At 44.6% G+C, this 25,953-nt stretch overlaps 1 protein-coding gene across 2 annotated transcripts; it reads left to right on the top strand.

Moving 5' to 3' along the window:
- The first annotated feature begins 2,816 nt into the window (after positions 1–2,816).
- Positions 2,817–6,402, top strand: LOC140385532 (neuropeptides B/W receptor type 1-like). 2 transcript variants are annotated; one of them, XM_072467775.1, is made up of 2 exons: positions 2,817–2,999; positions 3,227–6,402. In XM_072467775.1, the coding sequence occupies exon 2, from the start codon at positions 3,720–3,722 to the stop codon at positions 4,719–4,721; it is 1,002 nt and encodes a 333-aa protein (XP_072323876.1). In that variant the 5' UTR covers positions 2,817–2,999; positions 3,227–3,719; the 3' UTR covers positions 4,722–6,402. The 2 variants fall into 2 exon arrangements, with proteins under 2 accessions (XP_072323876.1, XP_072323877.1); XM_072467776.1 differs by lacking the exon at positions 2,817–2,999 and adding an exon at positions 3,009–3,107.
- The last annotated feature ends 19,551 nt before the right edge of the window (positions 6,403–25,953 follow it).

Genomic DNA, 25,953 nt, shown 5'->3' with positions numbered 1-25,953 from the left:
ATGTTACTGAAAAGGGAGCTTGTCTTTACATGAAGACTTGACTGTAAAGCATTAGGCAAAGTACTTTATAGTTCTCAACATAAACACTCCAAGGTGAATTATGTGTTCTGAGCAATTAATATCACCACTTTATTGAGGTAATGAAGCCTCCCACAATTGCAGTCCTGAGACTCAAACAACCGCGCAACCTCAAACAAACCATTGTTTGCAGCAAACTACTGAGCCTTCAGAACAGTGACCACGACACCACACAACCCTGCCATGGCAATCTCTGCAAGATGTGCCAGATCATCGACATGGATACCACCATTACACGTGAGAACACCACCCACCAGGTACGCGGTACATACTCGTGCGACTCGGCCAATGTTGTCTACCTCATACGCTGCAGGAAAGGATGTCCCGAAGCGTGGTACATTGGCGAGACCATGCAGACGCTGCGACAACGAATGAACGGATATCCTGCGACAATCACCAGGCAGGAATGTTCCCTTCCAGTCGGGGAACACTTCAGCAGTCAAGGGCATTCAGCCTCTGATCTCCGGGTAAGCGTTCTCCAAGGCGGCCTTCAGGACGCGCGACAACGCAGAATCGCCGAGCAGAAGCCTATAGCCAAGTTCCGCACACATGAGTGCGGCCTCAACCGGGACCTGGGATTCATGTCGCATTACATTCATCCCCCACCATCTGGCCTGCGAAATCCTACCAACTGTCCTGGCTTGACACAATTCACACCTCTTTAACCTGGGGTTACCCCATCTCTGGATCTGTAAAGATTTAATCACCTGCTAATGCTCACATTCAAAGCATTGTCTGGCGTCTTTGAATTTGTCTATATATATGTTTCTGGAACATACCTCTTCATTCACCTGAGGAAGGAGCAGCGCTCCGAAAGCTAGTGACATCGAAACAAACCTGTTGGACTTTAACCTGGTGTTGTAAAACTTCTTACAGTCCTGAGACTATATCATAGTATCATAGAATTTACAGTGCAGAAGGAGGCCATTCAGCCCATCGGGTCTACACCGGCCCCTGAGAGAGCACCCCACCTAAACCCACACCTCCACTCTATTCCCATAACCCAGCAACCCCACCTAACATTTGGACACTACGGGGCAATTTAGCGTGACCAATCCACCTAACCCGCACATCTTTAACTGTGGGAGGAAACTGGAGCACCCAGCGGAGACCCACGCAGACACAGGGAAAACGTGTAGACTTCACACAGACAGTGGCTGAAGCAGGAATCGAACCCGGGACCCTGGCACTGTGAAGCAACAGTGCTAACCACTGTGCTACCGTGCCACCCCATTCTATACATAAAAATACTCATTCTCATTTAAATGCTTTCATTTACAGTTTAATTTCAGGGAGGTCATCGATCTGAAGTGTTTAAGGAGACACCCCACTCCTCTGTTTCTCTCACTAATTCCTGTCTGACCTGCTGAGTGCTTTTGGCATTTTTTGTTTATATTTCTGATTTTCACCAATCCAGAAGTTGAATTATGTGCTCATTAATAACAATAATCGCTTATTGTCACAAGTAGGCTTCAATGAAGTTACTGTGAAAAGCCCCTAGTCGCCACATTCCGGCGCTTGTTCGGGGAGGCTGGTATAGGAATTGAACCCGCACTGCTGACCTTGTTCTACATTACAAGCCACCTGTTTAGCCCTGTGCTAAACCAGCTAATATATCTATGCTAATATATCTGCCACTGTCCCCTGGAATAAAAACAAAGGGCTGGAAAACTCAGCAGGTCTGGCAGCATTTGTGGAGAGAGAAACAGAGGTACTGTTAATGTTTCGAGCCCAATTTGATTCTTCAGAACACAAAGGAGTTCTAATGAAGAATGATATACAACTTAGAACGTTAACTCTGTTCCTCTCTCTGAGGCTGCGACCAGACCTGCTGAGATTTTTCACAACCTCATCTACTGATTAGACACTTCACAGCCTTCTGGACTCAATATTGAGTTCAACAACTTCAGACCACGAACTCTGATCTCCATTTTGCATCCTTTTCCCCCGGTGCCAGTCTGCATCTTGTTCTCATCTTTGAGTTTAGACAGGGCTGGCCTTTATTCTGCCATCAGCACGGTTCAATTCCCGTACCAGCCTCCCCGAACAGGCGCTGGAATGTGGCGACTAGGGGCTTTTCACAGTAACTTCATTTGAAGCCTACTTGTGACAATAGGCGATTTTCATTCATTTCATTCATCACCCTCCAAAAAAAAACAAAATACTGCCGATGCTGAAGACCTGAAATAAAAAGCGAAAGTACTGGTAAAACTCATCAGGTCTGGAGAGAGGGAGAGAGAAGAGAGAGACAGTGTTAACCTTTTGAGTCCAAAATGACTTCTTCCGAATCCTCCCGTGAAGAATTGGATTTTCTTCTGCAGGTAAGGGGATTGCGAGAGAGGAATCGTCTCCATGTATTCTGCCCGCAATTGCTAGCTATAACTGGCATCAAAATTCAGATCACTCAAGCGTTACTAACTCCAAGACATGCATTATATAAACTGCAGATCAAACGTAAAGAAAACACGGATCCGATCTCAGCAGCACGGGCTTTCAAACCGACCACCCACAAAATTGCAACGATGACGCCTCAAATCGCCACATTATACCTGTTATGCTTTATTGAACTCAACTGCGGACATCAAGAGAAAAGAGAAAGTCCTATGGCTTTCCAACTTCTAAGCCCCCCCCCCCCCTTCCAACTGAAAGGTTGAGAATAATGAGTTGAGAATAATGAGCTGAACGGTGTGGGCAGGGGGTGTGGACCTGATCCCTGGTTCCTATGGTGAAAGGTCTTGGCGTCTATGATTTGCGGCTGAGCTCAAACCCGCAGAGAATCACAGGAGCGGCAGGCAAATCTGACTCTGACATCAGAAAGCAATTCCTACACCAGTACCATCTCATCATCGTCAGCAAAGCAAGTTAGTTCAAAGAGCGGATTAACTGTTTGTAGCAAGCTCCCGCTCCACCAAAGCAGCAAGGTATGTAAGTTTCAATTGAATCGCACTGTGCATGCTACACGCTTAAATGAGCAAGGCAACGGTTGTGTTAGTCACTGGCGACAAACACAATTGCAGTTCTACTCCGGGGTAAGAGCAAATTCAACTGAAGTCTTTTCTCTCCTGATTTTTGTTGTGTTAAATTGCATTTTTGACAGCAGAAGTCGTTTGGTGCTAAATGCTTGCATTTTATTTCTTGGTCTATTTAGTAAACGTCCTCCATCTGTTGGTGACTTCTGAGAGAGATGAGGTGACTTCGCAGTAAATGGAAATAGAATTAGGCAATCCAGTTTAGAGTCAGAACGCGCCAGAGGCTGCGACAGATCGCTCCAATTTTAAATGGAGGGCCGAAGGATTGCAAATATGTTTTTATATTAGTAAACAATTTCATTCCCTCCTCGGCCGATTGAAGAAAATGAAGGACTGAGGCTTTCCCCGAGAAGGAAAACATCTTTTTTCCCCCAAAGAGGTTCGTCTTCTCATTTAATCTCAAAGTACAATGGGGTTCCCTGCAAAGTATTGTGTATCTGGGTTAGCTTTACCGTGAAACTTGGATTTGTATGTTCAGTTGAAACGACTGATGTCTAATTAAATGAGGTCCTCAAAGCAGTCTGCTCTGTCTAAGGCGCACAGCTTTCTCTCTGCTCTCATCCTCACGCTGAGCAAAACTGCGAGCCGTTCCGCCGGACTGGCACCGAGAACATGGACAATCTGCCTTGGAATCCAGCATCTCCCAACATTTCCTGCAGGGGCCAGGGGGGCAGCTGTTTGCCTCCAGGTGGCAATGGGACCAATTCGACAGGGCCAGGTCCCTACCCTGACTTTTACATCGCCATCCCCATCATATACTCTGTCATATGTGCTGTAGGGTTAACGGGCAACACCGCCGTCATCTATGTCATCCTCAAAGCCCCGAAAATGAAAACAGTGACAAATATGTTCATCCTGAATCTCGCCATCGCCGATGAACTTTTCACGCTGGTTTTGCCCATAAACATCGCCGACTACCTTCTGCTCCAGTGGCCCTTTGGCGAGCTGATGTGCAAATTAATCATTTCCATTGATCAATACAACACCTTCTCCAGCATTTACTTTTTGACTGTCATGAGTATTGACCGCTACTTAGTGGTCCTTGCCACCGCGAGGTCCAAGAAGATGTCCTATCGCACTTACAGGGCAGCTAAGATAGTCAGCATCTGCGTTTGGCTCTTCGTCACCATCATTATACTGCCCTTCACAATTTTTGGCAAAATCCACGATGACCAAGGCAGGCTGCAATGTGTCTACGTGTTCCCCTCTCCTGAGATTCTCTGGTGGAAAGCCAGTCGGATTTACACTCTGCTCATGGGATTCACCATCCCAGTGTCCACAATTTGTATCCTGTACACAATGATGCTCCTCAGGTTGAGAAACATGCGCTTGAACACCAACGCAAAGGCCCTGGATAAAGCAAAGAAGAAGGTGACATTAATGGTGATGGTTATCCTAGCAGTCTGCCTCTTCTGCTGGACACCGTACCATTTGAGCACAATAGTGGCTTTAACAACAGATATTCAACAGACCACACTTATCATTGGAATCTCCTACTTTATCACCAGCTTAAGCTATGCTAATAGTTGTCTTAATCCTTTCCTTTATGCCTTTCTCGATGATAGTTTCAGAAGAAGCTTTCGGAAACTGTTAGAATGCAGAACAGCACCCTAACATTAGAGTCTGGTGAATACCCCCAATTTCTGAATATTGCATGTTTCTCTAAACTATCATCTGTTTCAAGTGCAAATATCTTCAGAGACGCTCATTTGTTAGATCGAAAAGACTTTTAAGAAGATGTTTATACCCGGGGAATCTAAATTGTGTCTAGAATTCTGGTGTGATATGTATGTAACCTGTAAATGTGCATGCTATGAAATATTACTTATATTTAACATGAAGATCAGGGTAAAGTTGATGTGAATGGTTTGCAATGTTATTGTATTATATTCTGTACTGTAATTGACACACTAATATATAACATTGAATGAGTGTCTGCTCATGATAACAGTTGTGTATTGGCCTTTACACTTGTATATAGCAATAGCAATTTAGATGTTAGACAAAATTCAAAATTTGTTTGAAAATAGTCATTCTTCCCTCAGTACATTTGCAACAATGATGTGTTTTTCACTCAGAAACGTTTATTACAGGCTTAAGGTCAAAACGTTCTGACCAAGACATAAATTGAGTAAATTTTAAAACTGAGCTGGTGTTAAATATCACCGAAAGTAGAGCTTCCCTCACTAAATTTTCAGAGATAATTTTAAAATGCTCATTATAAATCAATGCCCCAATTTGCATTCTCTTTGATAATAAGATTTTTTGCAAGTGTTTGATACTTATCGTTTTGGCTGCTGTTTCCTTTATACACTAAGGAGATTCTGTAATCACTATCAGAAAATAGAATGCTTCTCAATGCAATCATGTTCCATCTTCCATTGCTTTGGAGTTGATAACAGAGGTAGTTTCAAATGAGCTGTGACAAATACACGATTATTTTTTCAAATAGTTATGTTTGAGTAAATCATAAAATTGTTTCTAAATTAGTGCAATTTTGTTTAATAAATATAAACTTGAGACAGATTGGTGGCAGTTTCTTTTTCACCTTTACATTTATGATTCAAATTGAAGGCAAAGGGACGAAAGTTTCCTGCCCTTGACTCTAAGTAAATGATCATGATAAATAATGGACTCAAAAATGTACAATTTGACTCTTCAGTTTGTCATTCACTGTTCGAGAAGCTTGAAAGTTGGAGGTAATGACTTGTGATTTTGGTGCAACAAAAAATGTTTTATGTGATGGAAGTTCAGATAAATTGTCAGGGTATCATTTTGGGAGGTGTGCATTATTTTCCCCTCTAATTCCGTGAAGCCTCATTGCAAGTGCGTCTTCGAATGCAAAATTAATTTTCTCCTTCTAAACCTGAGATTTCCCTTGAAACAGAAGTATGTTTGTTCTTTTTGCGATATATGTACCTTTTTAACTGGTATTCACACATCTCCATAATAATTTTCATGAGACCTGACCTCAAAGCTCTACTTTAAGTCATGTAATTTTTCTCACCAAATTGGTACTTGGAACTAAGGTCAGTCCAAATAGAAATGTTCCCACCTTCTCTTTCACATGGGATTATTTTCTCAATGATAATGCATTGTGCATGATCATCCTTCAGTTGGATGATAATTCTGTTGCATTTGGGAGAAAAAAGCCTAAAAGGTTCAGGATATTTTAAAATTTGGACAAATACTTCTAAGGATTGTCTACAGACGTCACAATATGTTTCACTTGGAAATCTTTTGTAGTGTTTTTGCAATTAGTAATGAGCCATGTGGCTTTCTCATGTATGTTTCTTTGGAGCCACCTGCTGTATGCTATTAAATGCAAAATATCTAACTACACAGAACATAGTATACTCATGTGTTATGTTCTTTGAGGAATAAAAATTAATCGGCTCCCATTTTTTGTGACGGAGGGGGGAGGGGGGGCGGTAGCGGTTGCGATTTATGGTTTAGCCATGCCTGGTCCCGTTGAGCGAAACAGCAACCAAACTTTGCACTGCCTCCTCACATGCATTGCCACAAGCTGGTTGCAAGCTCAACAGAAAGCATAACAGTTTACGGGGTGAGCATATGTTCCAGATATCCTCCCCCAGCCTGCCCCTCTTAATGGGGAGCTGCACTGACTGAAAAGGAGCTGCTGCTGACACCAGTACTGTGATTGTCTGTGAGAAAGAAAATAAAACAAATGAAGCACCAAAGATGAGGGAGGATGTATGTTCACAATCGTGACACTGGAGGGAGGCCTAGCCATGGAGATCAACGTATGGAGAGAGGCCACATTTCCATAGTGGGCCAGCAGACCCAAAAGGGCACTTGAATGAGGAATGAGAACAAGTTGCCGGTGAGGAATATGGCCCCGAACACCTGGCATCAGTGTTGTAAAGTATTAAATGACCTTACGTGATGATCAAGGCTGGGGAATGCATTATTTTTTAAAAATTCATTCACAGGATCTGAGCCTGGCTGGCGAGACCAGCATTTGTTGTCATCCATAAGTACATCTAAAGTGCTGTAAGGATGGGAGTTTTGGAGCCAGCTGCAAGTGAAAGAAAAGTGATTAATTTAAAGTCAGGATAGTGCGTGGCTTTGAAGGAAACCTACAGGCAGTGGCAGTCCAATACATCTGCTGCCTTTGCCTTTGTCCTTCTTGGTGCTAGATGCTATGGGTTTGGAAGGAGCAAGTTACTAAAATGCATTTTGTAGATGGTACAAAATCATAAAATTATTATGGTGCAGAAGAATGCCATTCAGCCACACATTCAGCCATTATGACTTAGTGCCATTCTCCTGCCTTTTCTCCTTAACCCTGCACATAGTTTCCATTCAATAATCATCTCATGCCCTCCTGAATGCTTTGATTGAACCTGCCTTCATCTCACTTCCACACAGTGCATTTCAGACCTGAATCACTCATTGTGTGAAAACGTTTCAGCTCAAACCATGCACAGGATTCCCTGGCCTTCCCAGCTGCGTGTCTCTCGGTGGCGGGAGACGGCTCGACATTTGCTGACAGCAAGATACTCTGTTCCCGCCGCTGTCAATGGGAATTCCCATTGAAGCCACTCCACACTGCTGGGAAAGCCACGGGCAGGGGTGCACTGCTGGCGGGAGAAGAGAATCCCTCAGCCAGCGAACAGCTGGAGAATTCCAGTCCACATTTGCTTATTTTGCAAATCAGTTCAAATCTGTTCCCTCTCATTTTCCAACTTTTTATGAGCGGGAACAGTTTCTCCCTATCTGCTCCGTCCAGTCCCCTCATGTTTTCGAACACTAATGTCAAATCAGTCTGTTCACATCTGTCCTAAAGTGTGGCACCCAGAACAGTACAAAATACTCCTAACGGCTAACTAGTGTCTTGTATAAGTTCAGCCTAACCTCCTTACTCTTGTACTCTATGTTGCTATTAATAACGCCTGGGATACTGTATGCTTTATTAACTGCTCTTTCCACCTGTCCTGAAACATTTAATGACTTATGCACATATACACTCATTTTAAAAAAAAAATGTTATTGAAGCATTTGTAATTTTCACAGTTTAGTTTAACACTTTAACATTCCTTAAACAAGCTAGCGGGCCAATGCATGCAAAAAACCTAAAAACAACATTCCCTACTACCCCTGCCCTATTTCCTAATTATCATATACTAAGTTCTCTGTCCTTGTCTTACACTACCATGCCTCCCATTTTCCTCCCCCACCTCCCCCCCCCCCCCACCTTACTGCTGACATTCATTTTTCCTTGAAGAAGTCGATGAACGGTTGCCACCGCTGGACGAACCCCTGAATTGAGCCTCTCAAGGCGAACTTAATCTTTTCCAGCCTGAGAAACCCCACCATGTCGCTGACCCACACTCCTGACTTTGGAGGCTCCGAGTCTCTCCATCCCTGCAAAATCTATCTCCGGGCCACCAGGGAGGAGAAGGCCAGAACATCATGCTCCCTTCCCCCCTGGGCCCCCGGATCTTCCGATACCCCAAATATTGCCAATTCTGGACTCGGAGTATCCCTCCCTTCCAGGACTTCTGACATAACGTCCGCAAATCCCTGCCAGAATTCCCTCAACTTCGGACACGCTCAGAACATATGTTCATGATTCACCCGGCTTCCCCCACAGCGTCCGCACCCATCCTCCACTTCCTCAAAAAACCTGCTCATCCGGGATACCGTCATGTGAGCCCTATGAACCACCTTGAACTGAACCAGACTAAGTCTGGCACAAGACGAGGATGAATTAACTCTCTTCAAAACCTTTTCCCATAATTCGATTTCCAACTCTCCTCCCAGCTCCTCTTCCCACTTCCCCTTCACCTCCCTGATAGGGACCCCTTCCCACTCCATCAACTCCTTAGACCCTCACCTCCCAAACCCCATTTTTGACATTACCTTATCATGTAGTCCCCTCAGGGGGAGGCGAGGAAAGCTTGGAACCTGCCTCCGGAGAAAGCCTCGCACCTGTAGGTACCGAAACCCGTTCCCACCCGGCAACTCAAACTCCTCCCACATATATACTCATGTCTGTTGCTCCTGCACACCCTTTGGAGTTGCACCCCTGATTTTATATTGTCTCTCCATGTCCTTCCTACCAAAATTAATCATCTCACACTATCAGTATTGAAGTCCATCTGCGACCTATCTGCCCATTCCACCAACTTGTCTGTGTCCTTTGAAGCTCTACACCATCCTTCTCACAGTTTAAAATTCTTCCAAGTTTTGTGTCATTTAAAAACTTTGAAGCTGTCCCCGGCACACCAAGGTCTAGATCATAATCAAATATCAGGAGAAACAAGAGTCTGTACACAAATCCCTGGAGAACACCACCTAAAACCTTCCTCCAGCCCACAAAATGACCATTAATCACTGTTTCCTCTTACTCAGCCAATTCTATATTTACATTCCAACTGCCCCTCTTCCATGAGCCAAAACATTTCTCACAAGTCTTTTGTGAGGCACTGTATCAAATGCCTTTTAGAAGTCCTTGTCCACTATATCAACAGCACTGCCAAAATCAACCTTCTCTTTTACACCATCAGAAAACTCCAGCAAGTTAGTTGAACACAATTTTCCCTTAATAAATCCATGCTCGCTCTTCTTCATCAACCTACCTTTTTCTATGTGATTATTAATTCTGTCAATATATACTACTGCCACTGTGCACCAGTAGTTACAGTGTTGGAGTGGGTGCCAATCAAGCAGACTGCTCCTGGATGGTGTTGACCTGCATGTGTTGTTAGAGCTGCATTCGTCCAGGCAAGTGGGGAGCATTCCAGCGCACTCCTGACTTGTGCTTTCTTGATGGTGGTCAGGCTTTGGAGCATCAGGACATGAGTCAGGAGGAGACTCAATGATGGTAATTGTTATAGAGTCATAGAATCACAGAGGTCCTTCAGCCCATTGTATCTGTGCCAGCAATCAAGCACTTATCTGTTCTAATCCCATTTTCAAGCACTTGGTCCATAGCCTTGTATGCTTCAAGTGCTCATCTAAATGCTTCTTAAATGTTGTGAGGGTCCCGCATCTACCATTCTTTCAGGCAGTGGATTCCAGATTCTCACAAACCTCTGGGTGAAAAAGATTTTCCTTAAATACCCTCTGAATCTTCTGCCCCTTACCGTAACTCTATGCCCCCTGGTCATTGACCCCTCAACTAATGGGATGAGTTCCTTCCTACTTACCTATCGGTATGCTTCATAATTTTGTACACCTCAATCAGGTCCCACCTCAGACTTCTCTCCTCTAAGGACATCAACCCCAGCCTAATCAGCCTCTCTTCATAGCTGACACACTCCAGCCCAGGCGACATCCTGGTGAGACCGATGCACATACATCCCAAAATCCCTCTGTTCCTTTATACCTTCCTACCTCCCTGCACTTTCTATACTCCTCTAAGGCACCCATTATTATCTGCCCCCAGTATTTGCCATTACCATTCCTTATCCAATCCTGTATTCCCTTTACATCCAGGGCTCTCTGGGCATTTTGTTCCCACCTTTTAATGTTACAGGAAGATGATGGCTTTTTGCTCTCTTTATTTCCTTTTTCAATGACTCCCACTGCTTTGAATTTTCCTACAAGTAGCTGCTCCCACTCCACTTTGCGAGATCCTGTCTTATCCACTTAAAATTGGCCTTTCCCAATTCAGAACCTTCTATATTTAGCTGTGCATGACTCCTGACTGTACTTCCACTCTGCAACCCACTCCCCTGTCAAATGAGTTTACTTTATGTTTCTATTAGTTGTAATGATCGACAAAGAGATTGATAACTTTTAAAAAGAGTTTTGAACTTACAATTTCAAGCTGAAGGAATGACATGACGAGGTTTCATTTTTTAAACCTATACTGTAATAAATGGCTAAAATAAACTATTGACTAAACGTTATTTATTTTGTGGCCAATTTATACTTTAAATGACACAAATTGACATTCCCCCTTTAGACTTATCGACCATTGCACTGTCCATAGAATTACAGCCCTTTTAGAAAACAGTCCACAGTTGCTGTCAGCTTCCAATGGGCTCCTGTATCTTAATTTTGCTGAGCAGTAACTTCAAATGACCATCTCCATGCACTTTCGTCAAATTTTGTAGAGTTTCTTAAATCTATCACCAACAGTAAAGCCTGTTCCAATGATTCTGCTTTCCCCTAGTCATGCCAGAACAAAACTCAGAATCCTTAGAAGGCTTCAGGATCTCTTCTACAAGACTGTCCCCTTCTGCATCCAACTGTGGTACCTGGCAAAGCCATGCAGCCTTTTTCTCGGCTGACCATAGAGAGCTGCTGTCTGATATGTAGGGAAGCCAGTAGCCTGATCTCATAAATGGCTTCCACTGCCATATTTCCCATGACAATGTGAACACATTAACCTTGCATCGGGGTAGAAATGTTGATTAGCTATTCTTGAACCTCAACTCCCTTTCTTCTTAGAGGAAAATGGACAGTTTAAAGCATAAATGTTTCAAATCAAATATCTACAACACCTTTCTGGGACTTTAGGAGACCCCCGGCATTCACCCTAAATTTAAACATACCGCCCAAAATATAATAATTTCGTAAACCTCAATATTGTATGTGAACACACCAACCACTTTCACTTGCTTTATCAATGACCTTAGCTCTACAGGTCAGGAGTGGAGATGTTTGCAGATGATTGCACAATGCAACAAGATCTGGACAACATTCAGGCTTGGACTGGTAAGTGGAAAGAAACATTCACACCATTCAATGGCTAGGCTATGACCATCCCGAGAGAATCTAACCACCTACCCTTGAAGTTCAATGACATTAAAGCTGAGAGATGGATGTGCTGCAGTGAGCGGGTGAAAACATTACGTATGATGCTGTTTCTGACATGTAACCAATGTGGAGTCCTGTTCAGTAATAGGAGAAACAAAGTTAGTGAATTGCAAGTACTTCACCTCTCTGTCAGTTGTGTGCTGTGTTGACTATTGTCTTTTATCTACTGCACAGACATTACCAGAGGCTCAACGAAAGATCAGGGTGGAAGAAATGCAGTCATTTGAGGATGAGCAATACTCGGGGGGGGGGGGGGGGGAGAACTATCATATGATTCATGCACACCCTCCACCAGCATTGATACACTCACCTCATGTGATCCAACATCACAGATGGAATGAGTGGCATAAGTTAGAAAAACTTCAAATATGAGAGTCCCCACTAGGGGCCTAATGGAGCATCCAGCTATGCTCAACAGAACATGGGTGCTGAACGTCAAGGATCATACATTAAACATGTACTTGTTAAGCAGCAAAAGGAAATATGTGACCATCTGTCAGAATTGCCAGGTGCAGTGAGGTCTCTAGCACAGAATATGGAAAAATGCCAAAACTACCACCTTCCTTGAAAGAGTGATAAACCTCATAGAAGATCAGGCAAGACCATGATGGTAGCTATATAACAATGGCAGCTACCTTGAGAGAAACATGGGTCAAGCAATTGACTTGATGGCTGAGCACCACAACTAAATGGAATATATTATTTAGATTGAGAGGGACTGGACAACTCTGCGAGACAGAGGGATCTGGGGTCCTGGTACATTCATCTTGACTGATAAGACTATTAAAAGGCAAAGGGATAGATAGGAAAGTAGAGGCCACAATCAGGTCAGACATGATCTTACCAAATGGTGGAACCAATCTTGAGAGGTTCAGGGGCTGTTTAGCACAGGGCTAAATCGCTAGCTTTGAAAGCAGACCAAGGCAGGCCAGCAGCACGGTTCAATTCCTGTAACAGCCTCCCCGAACAGGTGCCGGAATGTGGCGACTAGGGGATTTTCACAGTAACTTCATTTTTTTCTTAGGGGCTGGTTTAGCTCACTGGGCTAAATCACTGGCTTTTAAAGCAGACCAAGGCAGGCCAGCAGCACGGTTCAATTCCTGTACCAGCCTCCCCGTACAGGCGCCGGAATGTGGCGACTAGGGGCTTTTCACAGTAACTTCATTGAAGCCTACTCGTGACAATAAGCGATTTTCATTTCATTTTCATTCCATTTCATTTCATTCTTATATTTAAATGTATGTTTGTAAGTGCAGCCATGTGCTCATCCATATAATTAGCAGGGAGGTGAGGGTTGGCCCTGAGAGGCAAGAGTTGATTGTATTGGGGATCTCCTCAATGTGCCCTCAGGCCATGGTCCTTCACGTGACCCCTTTGGCAAAGGCACAGCAGTTGATTCCCAATCTCACGGCCAAGACTAACCTTGCACGTATGCCAATGGGGCAATCTTTGGAAGGGCACTGTGGAGCTTAACACCTTTAAATGAACTGTGTGGCACGAGATTCTTGTGCTTCTTGAACCATAGAATCCCTGTAGTGCAGAAGTAGACCATTCAGCCCATCAAGACTGCACCAACCCTCTGAAAGAGCATCCTACCTATCCCCACTCCATCAACCTATCTTCGTTATCCCATCTAACCTATGGATCAATTTTATCATGGCCAATCAACCTAACCTGGGGAAAACCCACACGGACACTGGGAGAAAGTGCAAACTCCACACAGCCAGTCACCCAAGGCCAGAATTAAACCTGGATCCCTGGTGCTGAGAGGCAGCAGTGCTAACCACTGTGCCACCATACCAGTTTCACGCGAATGAGTATTCATAGTTGGCAAATGTTTTACAAGTAGGAACCCACCATTAGGCTGGTTTGAGGCCTGACATGTCGCAAACACACAGTTGACTTGGTCTCTGCATTTCAACCTATCATTATAAAACTGAAATTTTATATCCCACATAATTCGATCACACCACACATTTCTTACTTTTGCCGGCTCCATAAAATCCCGCCATGGTTTTAAATGTTGATGCCACACTTTATCTCTCCAAAGTGTCTGGGTGCTATGAAGCCAAGCCCCTCACTGTAAGACTGTTTCAAGGAGATGCTCCCATCAGCATTGTCTTGCACTGTGGCTGACCAATTTACCAATAATTCTGCAATGCTAATGACTTGATGTGCCAATGTCTTTCTTACATTACTGGTATGCCGACAGAGCATGCGAGAAGGTGACTTCTCAGCCCAAGACCGCACAACCCAAGACCGCAAGAAATGTCAGAGAATCGTGACCACAGCCCAGTCCATCACACAAAACTGCCTCCCATCCATTGACTGCATCTACACCTCCTGCTGCCTGGGGAAAGTGGGCAGCATTATCAAAGAACCCTCCCACCTGGCTTACTCACTCTTCCAACTTCTTCCATTGGGCAGGAGATACACGCACAAATAGATTCAAAAACAGCTTCTTCCCCGCTGTTACCAGACTCCTATGTAACCTCTTATGGACTGACTTGATTAATACAACACTCCTGCATGCTTCACCCGATGCCGGTGTCTATGTAGTTACATTGTGTTTATTTTATTTATTTTCATGTACTTAATGATCTGTTTGAGCTGTTTGCAGAATAATACTTTTCACTGTACCTGGGTACACGGGACAATAAACAAATCCAATCAAATGGTTCTTTATTGGTGTTTTAATTGCCTTAATAGATTGGGCATTTCACCCATAAGGTTTTCTGACCATATCCCTTGGAAAAACGATGGGAAAAACGATGGGCAGGAAGGCGTCACATTACCATTAAACATTCATTTCTGAAATTTTAGCCCACCAAAATCAATTCTGCCTCCAACGTCCCAGAAAAATAAACCATATTTATTGCAAAGAACTAGCAATCCAATCAATAACAATTTTTTTAAAATTTAGAGTACCCAATTTTTTTTTCCAATAAGGGTCAATTTAGCATGGCCAATCCACCTACCCTGCACATCATAGGGCTGTGGGGGTGAGAGCCACGCATACACGGGGAGAATGTGCAAACTCCACACTAACCCGGGGTCCTCGGTGCCGTGAGGTAGCAGTGCTAACCAATGAGCCACTGTGCCACCTGCGAGCAAAAGCATTCGTAGTAATATTCGATTGATAAACCTAATCTGCATAACTATGAAGTATAATGTCATGTCGCATCTTTTAGCAGAAGAGCTACATTTAAAGTAGATTCCAGAGAATAATTTAGGGCATTTGATTGTTTTAAAACTGACCCATTCACAGAAATGACGGCCAACAGTTCTCTCCACTGCCTTCGATTTTATTTTTTTAGTCGCTTTGGATTAAATAATGAAGGGAATATATGGGCATGATCTAACGACTGCATCTTGCCCGACACTAGACGTGATGTGGCTGGTAAACGGGGATGCATTGGTGGATCGAGAGATCGGGGCGCCATTTAAAAATCTCTAAAGATCTCTTCCTGGGCTGACGAGCGGAGCCTTGAAGGTAAATGAAGGTAAGTGCAGCCTCTGTGGGGCCTTCCATGCCTCGGCCCCCCAAAAATGACAGAGTCCCGTTCGATAGCGGGGTCATTCCCGGCGCTACAAACACCCCGCTAAACCCGCCCACAACAGGACTTTGTGTTTTCCCTTCGTTAAATCACGCCCTATATGAGGGATGAGTAGACCTTTTATTTGTTGCAAATGGGTTGCATGCTTTTGTGCATGCATTAGAATAGCAATATTAGAAGATCAGTAAGATCACAGGACTTCATGTGCTTGAAATCTTTGTTTCTATTAACTCTATTTTGTTAGCAGGAATGAAAAGAAAATTGCCATTCTTGATATGCCTGCTGCAATCATGCTTTTCTGTTTCTCCAATATCTCATGAGGCAGCATTTATTAACCAATATAAATACCAGAAACATATACTATTCCAGCTGTTGAGTGGCAAGATAATAATAGGAAATGTCTCATATTTTACCAACCTGGCCTTGATAGTAGCAATAAAGCCTCAAGTTGTACATTTTCTGGAGAGAGGAGGCAGCTGCGATATATGTAACAAACAAGGAAGTATGGCAGCATTTGACAGGAACAGTGAAATGCATGTCAAATACAAGAAGGAGCTCAGGAGAAGTGAGCAGAAAATTGCAAAATCTAAAGTGGAGGGCACAAATGGAAACATATGAAGAATCATAAAATCCCTATAGTGCAGAAGGAGGCCATTCAGCCCTTCAAGTCTGCACTATCCCTTGGGTCCGCTCATCAGCCCTTGGAAAAAGTACCCTGCTTAGGCCTATGCCCCATCCAATTCCCATGACCCAGTAACCCCACCTAACCTTTCGGACACTAAGGGCAATTTAGTATAACCAATCCACCTAACCTGCACATTTTTGGATTGCGGGAGGAAACCGGAGAACCTGGAGGAAACCCACCCAGACACGGGGAGGAAGTGCAAACTCCACACAGACAGTCCCCGAGGCTGGAATTGAACCTGGGTCCCTGGAGCTGTGAGACAGCAATGCTAACCACTGTGCCATCCTGTCACTCTTAATTGCAGATAGGTAAAGACTCATGGACTAACCAGCCTGCCCCACGCAACTGAGAAGCCCGGTACATTGCAATATATGCCTTCTCACCCCACCCAAAACTGGGTGATCTCCCAAGGTGGACAGAAGACTAATTGGAAAATTTGGGAAAACAAATCTCGAAAATTCCCCTCTGGAAAATTCCCCTCTGAATTGGAATCAAAGTGAGTCCATGAGATCATTTGAGCAATGATAGTGCCATGCAATTATTATCTTTTAATAAGATTACACCTACCCCACCCAGGAACAAGGTTCCAGCGAATTGTAAAGCGAAATTATTATTATTGCAAAGGTGCAACACCTGATGTGTGCAGATTACGCAATTTTACAAAAAAAAGACAGCTCAAAAGCTTTGGAGAGCAACAGGAAGTTATGCCCCTCCTTTGCCTTCTGCTCTCCTGGAGTTTAGTCCTCCTGCTCCATTGTCATATCCCTGATGGCTGCATATACGTTCACTGACCAGAAAGAAACAGACACACTTTCATTTGTCTCACTGCCATATTTATACCCAAAAGGTGTTCTATTTGTTCTAAAAACAGAAACTGCTGGAAAAACTCAGCAATTCTGGCAGCATCTATGAAGAGAGAAACATGATTAATATTTTGAGTCATCTTTCGAGCTGTTGGGTGGGTTCTCCGTCGGGAAAGGCGATTGGGCAGCGAACCGGTTGTGAAGCCAAAATCATGGAGTTTTGGACGGTGGAGGGCGCCCGCTAGGATGCCATGCTCTTGTGCTTCGACAGCGGCGTCAATGCATTCTATTCCACACGTCCAGTAAACGCCGTTGGCATATCATTTGTAGGTCAGACCCTGTATTCTCCGGGGTCTCCACGATGTACCACCTCCGGGAGGAATTACCGACAGCGAGGTTCACTCGGGGTTTCAAAAATTGGGAAACAGGCGTTTCTGAGGTTGCTGAGGGAGAGAAATGGGGTACGGAAAGTACCCAACATTCCCATTGTGTGCTGACACTGTGCCGCTGGCCGGGTGGGGCTTCTGCCAGGACCAGGAGGAGTAGCAGGGGGCGGCAAGGAAATGCCGTAGAAGTCCACCGATTCTGTCCCGGCGTCAACACTTACGGCAGAATTCTCCTTTTCAGAAACTAAGGGCAGAATTCTCCGCTTGCCGATGCCAAAATCGCATTCAGCGATCGGGCAGAGAATCCCTTTTAATACCAAAATTGGGGCGGCGCCTGTTTTCAGATGCTCCGCCCCCTACAAAACAGCATCCTCAGTGAGCACGCCACCGCATGCTGTTGGGGCGGCCTCAGGACGTCACCTGAAGACCGTTCCCCGATGCTCCGCCCCCAATGGGCCGACTTCGCAACGGCGTGAGTCACTTGTGCTCTGAGTTTTCGTCAACCTCGTGTGGTGGCTGCAAACTGTGTCCAGTGGCGCCACAGTCGGCGGGGGCGGGGGGGGGGGGGGCATTCCACTAGCCGGGGTGGCTTTGGCGGGTTCTGGGGGGACTGGTGGGGGGTGTTCCGGGGGTGGTGAGGGGGCACTATCTGGCAGGCCGGGACTGTGCACAGCTGGCGGAATGTTGTACGGCCTGAAGGCTGCAGGCCGTCGCTGTGCATATGCATGGCCCTGGAGCCAGTAATTCTCCGGCTGTTTCTATTGGGAACGAGTTGTAGATGCTAGCCTCCCACTGCGCGGAGCATCGGTGCGGGGGCTTCAACGACCTGTTCATCGTAAGACTAGACACATTCTCCAGACATAGCCTCAAAATCGAAGAATCCGGCCCCCCAGTGTTGACTCCGGGACTGAATCGGTGGTGTTCTACAAAACTAACAAACCGTTGTCATCTACCCCGGCAGAGTTGGACACACGCCACCGTCACATCTTCCAAAGTCAGATTAGCCTTCTTGAAAGTGAACCCTTGGAAAGCAACGGGTCCTGTCGGAGTCTCTGGTCGAGCACTCAGATCCTGCAAGGGCCAACTGGCGATGTGTTCGCAGATATCTTCAACCTCTCCCTACTCTGTTCCGAGGTTCCCACCTGCTTCAAGAAGAACTCCATCATACCGGTGCCAAAGAAGAACCAGGCAACAGCCGCAATGACTACAATCCGTTTGCCTTGTCATCTATCATTATGAAGTGCTTTGAGAGTTTGGTCATGAGACACTTAAACGCCATACTCCCAGAATGTTTTGATCCACTGCAATTCGCATACTACCGCAACTGGTTGACAGTAGGCACCATCTCCCTGATCTCCCTGGCCCTACCACTCTTCCCTGGAGCATCTCGACAACAAGGATCCCTATGTCAGATTCCTATTGACTGAATACAGCTTGTCCTTCAACACCATAATCCCAGCCAAGCTCAGAACAAACTCCAAAACCTAGGACTTGGTTCCTTCCTCTGCAACAAGGTCCTCATAGAACACAATCAGTAAGGATAAACAACAAGACCTCCTCCATGATAGTCCTCAATATTGGGGCCCCACAAGGCTGCATGCTTAGCCCCCTACTATGCTTCTTATACACAAAAGACTGTGTGGCAAAATTTGGCTTGAACTCCATCTACACATTTGCTGATGTTATGACCGTAGTGGGTCTAATCTCGAACAACAATGAGTCAGAATACAGGAAGGAGATGGAGAACCTTGTGGCATGATATAACAACAACAATGTCTCCCTTGTCAGCAAAACTATGGAGCTGGTCATTGTTTACTGGAAGCAAAGTATCGGACACACCCCTTTCCGCATCAATGGTGTTGAGGTGGAGATGGTTGACAGCTTCAAATTCATAGGTGTGCACATCACCATCAATCTGTCCTGGTCCACCCATGTCGACCAAGAAAGCACAACAGCGCCTAAACTTGCTCAGGAAATGAAGGAAATTTGTCATGTCTTCATTGACTCTTACCCTTTTTTACAGGTGCACCAGAGAAAGTATCCTTTCTATGACAAAGAGTCATCGGACTCGAAACATTAGCTCTTTTCTCTCCCTACAGATGTTGCCAGACCTGCTGAGATTTTCCAGCATTTTCTCTTTTGTTTCAGATTCCAGCATCCGCAGTAATTTGCTTTTATATAGAAAGTATCCTATCTGGCTAGTAGGGAAAGCGGGCAGCATAAGCAAAGACCCCTCCCAACCAGGTTATTCTCTCTTCCTACCTCTTCCATTGGGCAGGCGATACAAAAGCCTGAGAACATGAATTTACAGGTTCAAAAACAGCTTCTTCCCCGCTGTCACCATAGATTATCATAGAATTTACAGTGCAGAAGGAGGCCATTCAGCCCATCGAGTCCGCACCGGCTCTTGGAAAGAGCACCCCACCCAAAGTCAACACCTCCACCCTATCCCCATAACCCAACCCAACACTAAGGGCAATTTTGGACACTAAGGGCAATTTATCATGGCCAATCCACCTAACCTGCACATCTTTGGACTGTGGGAGGAAACCGGAGCACCCGGAGGAAACCCACGCACACACGGGGAGGACGTGCAGACTCCGCACAGACAGTGACCCAAGCCAGAATCGAACCTGGGACCCTGGAGCTGTGAAGCAATTGTGCTATCCACAATGCTACCGTGCTGCCCCTAACCAGACTCCTGAATGACCCTCTGTGGACTGAACTGATCTCTTCACACATCATCTCCACTGAGTAGTACTACACTCTGTATGTTTCACCTAATGTCTGTATTTACATTGTGTATTTATCATATGTCCTATGGTTTTCATGTATGGAATTATCTGCCTGGTCTGTATGCAAAACAATACTTTTCACTGTATCTTGGTACACATGGCAATAAATCCAATCCAATCCAATCCAATCCAAAGTAACATGGTAATATCTCAGATAACATCCCAGACGTAAGCTGCATGGGAGCAGCTCCATGCATGGCAGCAACCAGAATCTGTATATAATTAAGGATTACTAATAAATGGTTCATATTTAAACATTCAAGTCCCAAGATCTCATCAATGAGACACCAAACAGACCCATAACACAACACTTGTTGAAATAGATAATAAAGCATCTAAGCTCTTATTCTAATACAAACTGTGTATTAGGTTGATTTCATCAGCATTAATATTCATATTCTTGGTTCCCCAACAGCAAATATTTCCTGAAATGCTTTTATTCAGTCCCATCACATACTATTGATGCTTAAGTCTTTACATGGTATAGAATAACAACAATATCACTAGACAGGAACAATATAGGAATATAATACATGCTTGAATTTTATGTAAAAAAGAAATCTGATGTGACAAGGCCACCAAGGTGTTTATTCTGAGTTTCAGAAAGAGCAAAGTCTCCCCTGCAACCCCATCCCACACACAATCATTTGCAATTTCCCTGTATCTTATTTTCCTCTGATTAGGCACAACATTTATCAAAATGTTCTTGTTTCCAGCACTGTGGTCTCTTGAATCTTCATAATTTCTCCCTCATTTCATATTATACACTTGTAGGACATGGTTTATAATTAATACAGTGATATTCTGTTAACACTAACTGATTACAGAAATGGATTTGTTCTAATTCCTTGATCAGATGGAAATCCTGTTCCTGAGTCCAAGGATTAACATGTCTCTGTCCATATCTTCTCTATTAATCTAACAGCATGAGCAGCAAGAAATCTGCCTCGGCATGGCAATAATAGTGCTGTCAAAATCAACTAACACTTTCACTGCAGGCTACAGAACTGTATAGAGGGGTTAAATCATGCAGCTGCCTGATGTTTGACCACCCTTAGTTTTCAATCTAAATGGCAGCAGAAAGAAAACAGACATTGATTGAGGAATTTGCAAAGGCCCATTCATTTTAATAGAACGCCCAGCGATGAGAATTAACTCTTCACGTTCAGTGGCACCAAAGTTCAAGGGAATTATGGCACAACATATTTGCCCAGTAATTTTCTCTTTTATGCCAAAAAACACGTTCTACAATGAGACATACTCCATAAGGTTCTCCCTCATCTGAAACTGTACAGGCAGGAATGTATGCGTTTGATTGTTTACATTAACAGTATATATCTTTAATAAGACAGAAGTAAATGCAGCATTTAAGATGCTGATAAACTGTTATCTTATTACTATATTTACCAGACTGATTCCAAGGATAGCGGGACTGTCACATGAGGAGAGATTGACTAGGCTGGGATTGTTCTCGCTAGTGTTCAGAAGAATGAGGGGAGATCTCATAGAGACTTATAAAATTCTAACAGACTAGACAGGTTGGCTGGTTTAGCACAGGACTAAATGGCTGGCTTTTAAAGCAGACCAAGGCAGGCCAGCAGCACGATTCAATTCCCATACCAGCCTCCCCGAACAGACTCCGGAATGCGGTGACTAGGGGCTTTTCACAGTAACTTAATTGAAGCCTACTTGTTACAATAAGCGATTTTCATTTTTTCATTTTTCATTCAGGGTAGATGCAGGGACGATGTTCCCGATGGTGGGTGTGTCCAGAACCAGGGGTCACAGTCTGAGGATTCAGGGTAAACCATTTTGGACAGAGATATGGAGACATTTCTTCACCCAAAGAGTGGTGACCCTGTGGAATTCATTACCACAGGAAGTGGTTGATGCTGAAACTTTGAATATATTCAAGAGGCAGCTGGATATAGCACTTGGGGAGAATGGGATCAAGGGCTATGGGGAGAAGGCGGGATTAGGCTATTGAGTTGGATGATCAGCCATGATCGTGATGAATGGCGGAGCAGGCTCGAAGGGCCAAAAGGCCTCCTCCTGCTCCTATCTTCTATGTATCTATGTATACTCTTTTTCAATAGACTATACATGAATCCAAGGCATAGAACAGCAATGGTCATTCTCTTCTTTGGTTGGCATTCCATTAACATTTGCAAAGAAATTCAGATTGAATGAATTAAGCAACACCTTAGTTTTTAAGCTTCCTCAGATCATACAAAGTTGAAGTTTTATTTTCATAAATTTGGATTCTGTAGTTTCATATACGATTCATTTATATCACAATTCACAGTTGATTTATCAAGTGTTCTTATCATAAGCTGAGAATGAAGAAGAACCAGTATAACATGAGTTAGAATGAGTAAAATTACTGCCACACCAAATTTCCATTTGTCCCCATCAAGCATGATGCATCCAGAGTACATTGGCCCTACTTTGATGAAGAATCATTGTATTCCATGGGCTGGATTTAATGACCATCGCTGTGACCCTGTCCACCAACTGGAAATCTAGTTTGAACATCATCACAGCCATTTCCAGGAGCCTTGATGTGTTTAAATGTCAATCAGGCAATTAACTGCCTGCCATCAGGGTTCCTATGCCCTTAAACATGAAGATCCTGCCTCCAAGTGTTCCGGACAATCAGAGAACCGGCAGCTCTACAGTTCCAACAGTGCCAGCAAGAGCAGTGGCCACTGCTGGTATTGCAGCACGCCCCAGAATAGCAACAATGGAGAAGGCCTCACTGGACAGGTGGGTGAGTTGGGCTCGCTGGGGCCGGTTTTGAAGGCAGGAGGAGATATTTCAGCAGAGCTGATGCTTCCTGGTCAGCTGTCCCTCCATGGACAACGGGGTGTTTGATCAGGCGGAGGTCCCTCCATTCCGTCACTGGTTTAGCACAGTGGGCTAAATAGCTGGCTTGTAAAACAGACCAAATCCAGCAGCGTGGGTTCAATCCCAGTACCAGCCTCCCCAAACAGGCACTGGAATGTGGCGACCAGGGGCTTTTTACAGTAACTTCATTTGAAGCCTACTTGTGACAATAAGCGATTTTCATTTTCATTCATTTTCATTTCATTGTAGATTACAGCAGCAATGGGATGAGGCCCTTACGTGACCATTAATCAGTGATACAAGGGCTTCAATCAGCCTCACAGCAGGGAGGCCATCCTTCCCTGCCTCTTGTTTAATCGGGAGGGGTGGGAAGGACACAGGCTCTCCCTTCCTACCTTCCTACCTGAATACGGTTTCCCCATTCCCTAGTCTGCTCCCTGGGAGGGAATTAAATTCCTCCCCATGTTCCCACCTCAAATGTGGACAAGGTGTGAATAAATGTCACTCTCTTTTGTTCCTCATGTGGTTATGTTGTTATTTAAAGATAATTTGTAAAGATTTCTTACTGAGGACCAAAATGCAGGTCATAATCAATGATGGTGGAGCTACATATTTAACTTTTTCCATTTATGGCATTAGCATCAGGATACCACTAACCTTGTTTTGTTGCTGTAAGGTAGCATTTCTGATTTAATGAGGAGATATTTGGTAACATTTTTTAAGCTAATTAAGCTCCATATTCTGGAAGACAGGCAAACATTGTTTGGGTTGATCCAATGTGAAAGCATAGGGTAACGATAGCTCAGAGACCAAGTTGGCCAAGCTTCATGATATAAAGACCACCACCTATTTCAAACACCTAAACCAGGAAATAGTGAGAGAGAGCTTGTACACTTGCTCAGTGAGCACATTTAAGGCAGGTACAAGGCAGGAATAGTGTTGAAAAATTTAGCATGCCAATGATCTAAGCTGAGTTTGTGCCATGTTGGGCTGCTGTTAAATTGGTTAGGACCTGTTGTAACCTCCATGGAGGCCACGGCTGTGGACCATTCGGATTCCCTGTGACCTCCACAGAATATGAAATTCCCTGGTAATGGGGCGGGGTTTGCTCTTTAATGAGGGGAGCCCTCACATAGAAACCCTGACCTGTGTGCAGGTCGGGGGGGGGGTGGGGGTGAGAGTCCTCTTGGGCAATGGAGATTTGTGAATAGTCAATAAACGAGTATCGTTTGCATCCTACTTGCCGTTTCATGCTTATTCTCTTGGAGTGGATACTACACTGGTGACAAGGGTAAAATGGAGCACCGAGTGCTGCGAAACCGGACTATCTCGTTTAGGCCTCCGATGACCTCCAACCCACCCGCAGAGATGCCCCACATTGAGAAGCTGGAATTATTTAAAGGCAGGTACAGATGACTGGGAACAATACACCAAACTTATGATGAACTACTGTGATTATAGGGGATGAAAGGCAATTAGTTTTGATCATGGCTTGTGGCTGACCAACCTATAGCATTATCAAGTACTTGACCCACAAAGATGCACTCGATACCCTGTCTTTTTACTTTTTGGTGGCCGTTGAGGGTTATCTTTTTCACCCCAAACCCCCCTCATCGTTCACCATTTTCGTTTCCATACCATCACCCAGACCCAGGGCAAATCGACCAGCAATTTCTTGGCCCGGTTAAGGAAACTGGTTGAAACTTGTGAGTTTGGCGGCATGTGAAACGAGACTCTCTGAGACTGTTTTGCCTGCGGCCTTCGGGATCCCGCAGCTCAATGCAAACCTTTGGCTGAGACACATGTGGACCTGCAAGATAGAGCAGCTAAACACGGGGCTAAACAGCTGGTGTAGGAGGGAGGGTTTCCGTTATCTGGACTACTGGGCGCTCTTCCGGGGCAGGTGTGACCTGTATAAGAAGGACTGGTTGCATCTAAACTGGAGAGGCATAAATATCCTGGTCACGAGGTTTGCTAGTGTCACACGGGAGGTTTTAAACTAGTATGGCAGGGGGGTGGGCACCGGAGCAATAAGTTAGAAGGTAAAAGCATTTAGGGAGAACCAGGGAATAGGACCAGTATGGCTCTGAGGCAGAGCAGACAGGGAACACAGCGGGTCTGGTGGCCTGAAGTGCATATGTTTTAATGCAAGAAGTATTACGGGTAAGGCAGATGAACTTAGAGCTTGGATTAGTACTTGGAACTATAATGTTGTTGCCATTACAGAGACCTGGTTGAGGGAAGGACAGGATTGGCAGCTAAACGTTCCAGGATTTAGACGTTTCAGGCGGGATAGAGGGGGATGTAAAAGGGGTGGCGGAGTTGCACTACTGGTTAGGGAGAATATCACAGCTGTACTACGGGAGGACACTTCAGAGGGCAACGAGGCTATACGGGTAGAGATCAGGAATAAGAAGGGTGCAGTCATAATGTTGGGGGTTTACTACAGGCCTCCCAACAGCCAGCGGGAGATAGAGGAGCAGATAGGTAGACAGATTTTGGAAACGAGTAAAAACAACAGGGTTGTTGTAATGGGAGACTTCAACTTCCCCAATATTGACTGGGACTCACTTAGTGCTCGGGGCTTAGATGGGGCAGAGTTTGTAAGGAGCATCCAGGAGGGCTTCTTAAAACAATATGGAGATAGTCCAACTAGGGAAGGGGCTGTACTGGACCTGGTATTGGGGAATGAGCCCGGCCAGGTGGTAGAACTTTCAGTAGGGGAGCATTTCTGGAACAGTGACCACAATTCAGTAAGTTTTAAAGTGCTGGTGGAGAAGGATAAGAGTGGTCCGAGGGTGAATGTGCTAAATTGTGGGAAGGCTAATTATAACAATATTAGGCGGGAACTGAAGAACCTAGATTGGGGGTGGATGTTTGAGGGTAAATTAACATCTGACATGTGGAAGGCTTTCAAGTGTAAGTTGAAAGGAATTCAGGACCAGCATGTTCCTGTGAGGAAGATGGATAAATATGGCAA

The sequence above is a fragment of the Scyliorhinus torazame genome, chromosome 11, assembly GCF_047496885.1.
Source record: "Scyliorhinus torazame isolate Kashiwa2021f chromosome 11, sScyTor2.1, whole genome shotgun sequence".
Taxonomy (NCBI): domain Eukaryota; kingdom Metazoa; phylum Chordata; class Chondrichthyes; order Carcharhiniformes; family Scyliorhinidae; genus Scyliorhinus; species Scyliorhinus torazame.
The sequence above is the reverse complement of the archived record's forward strand: the minus strand, read 5'-3'. Positions and strand labels throughout refer to the sequence as shown.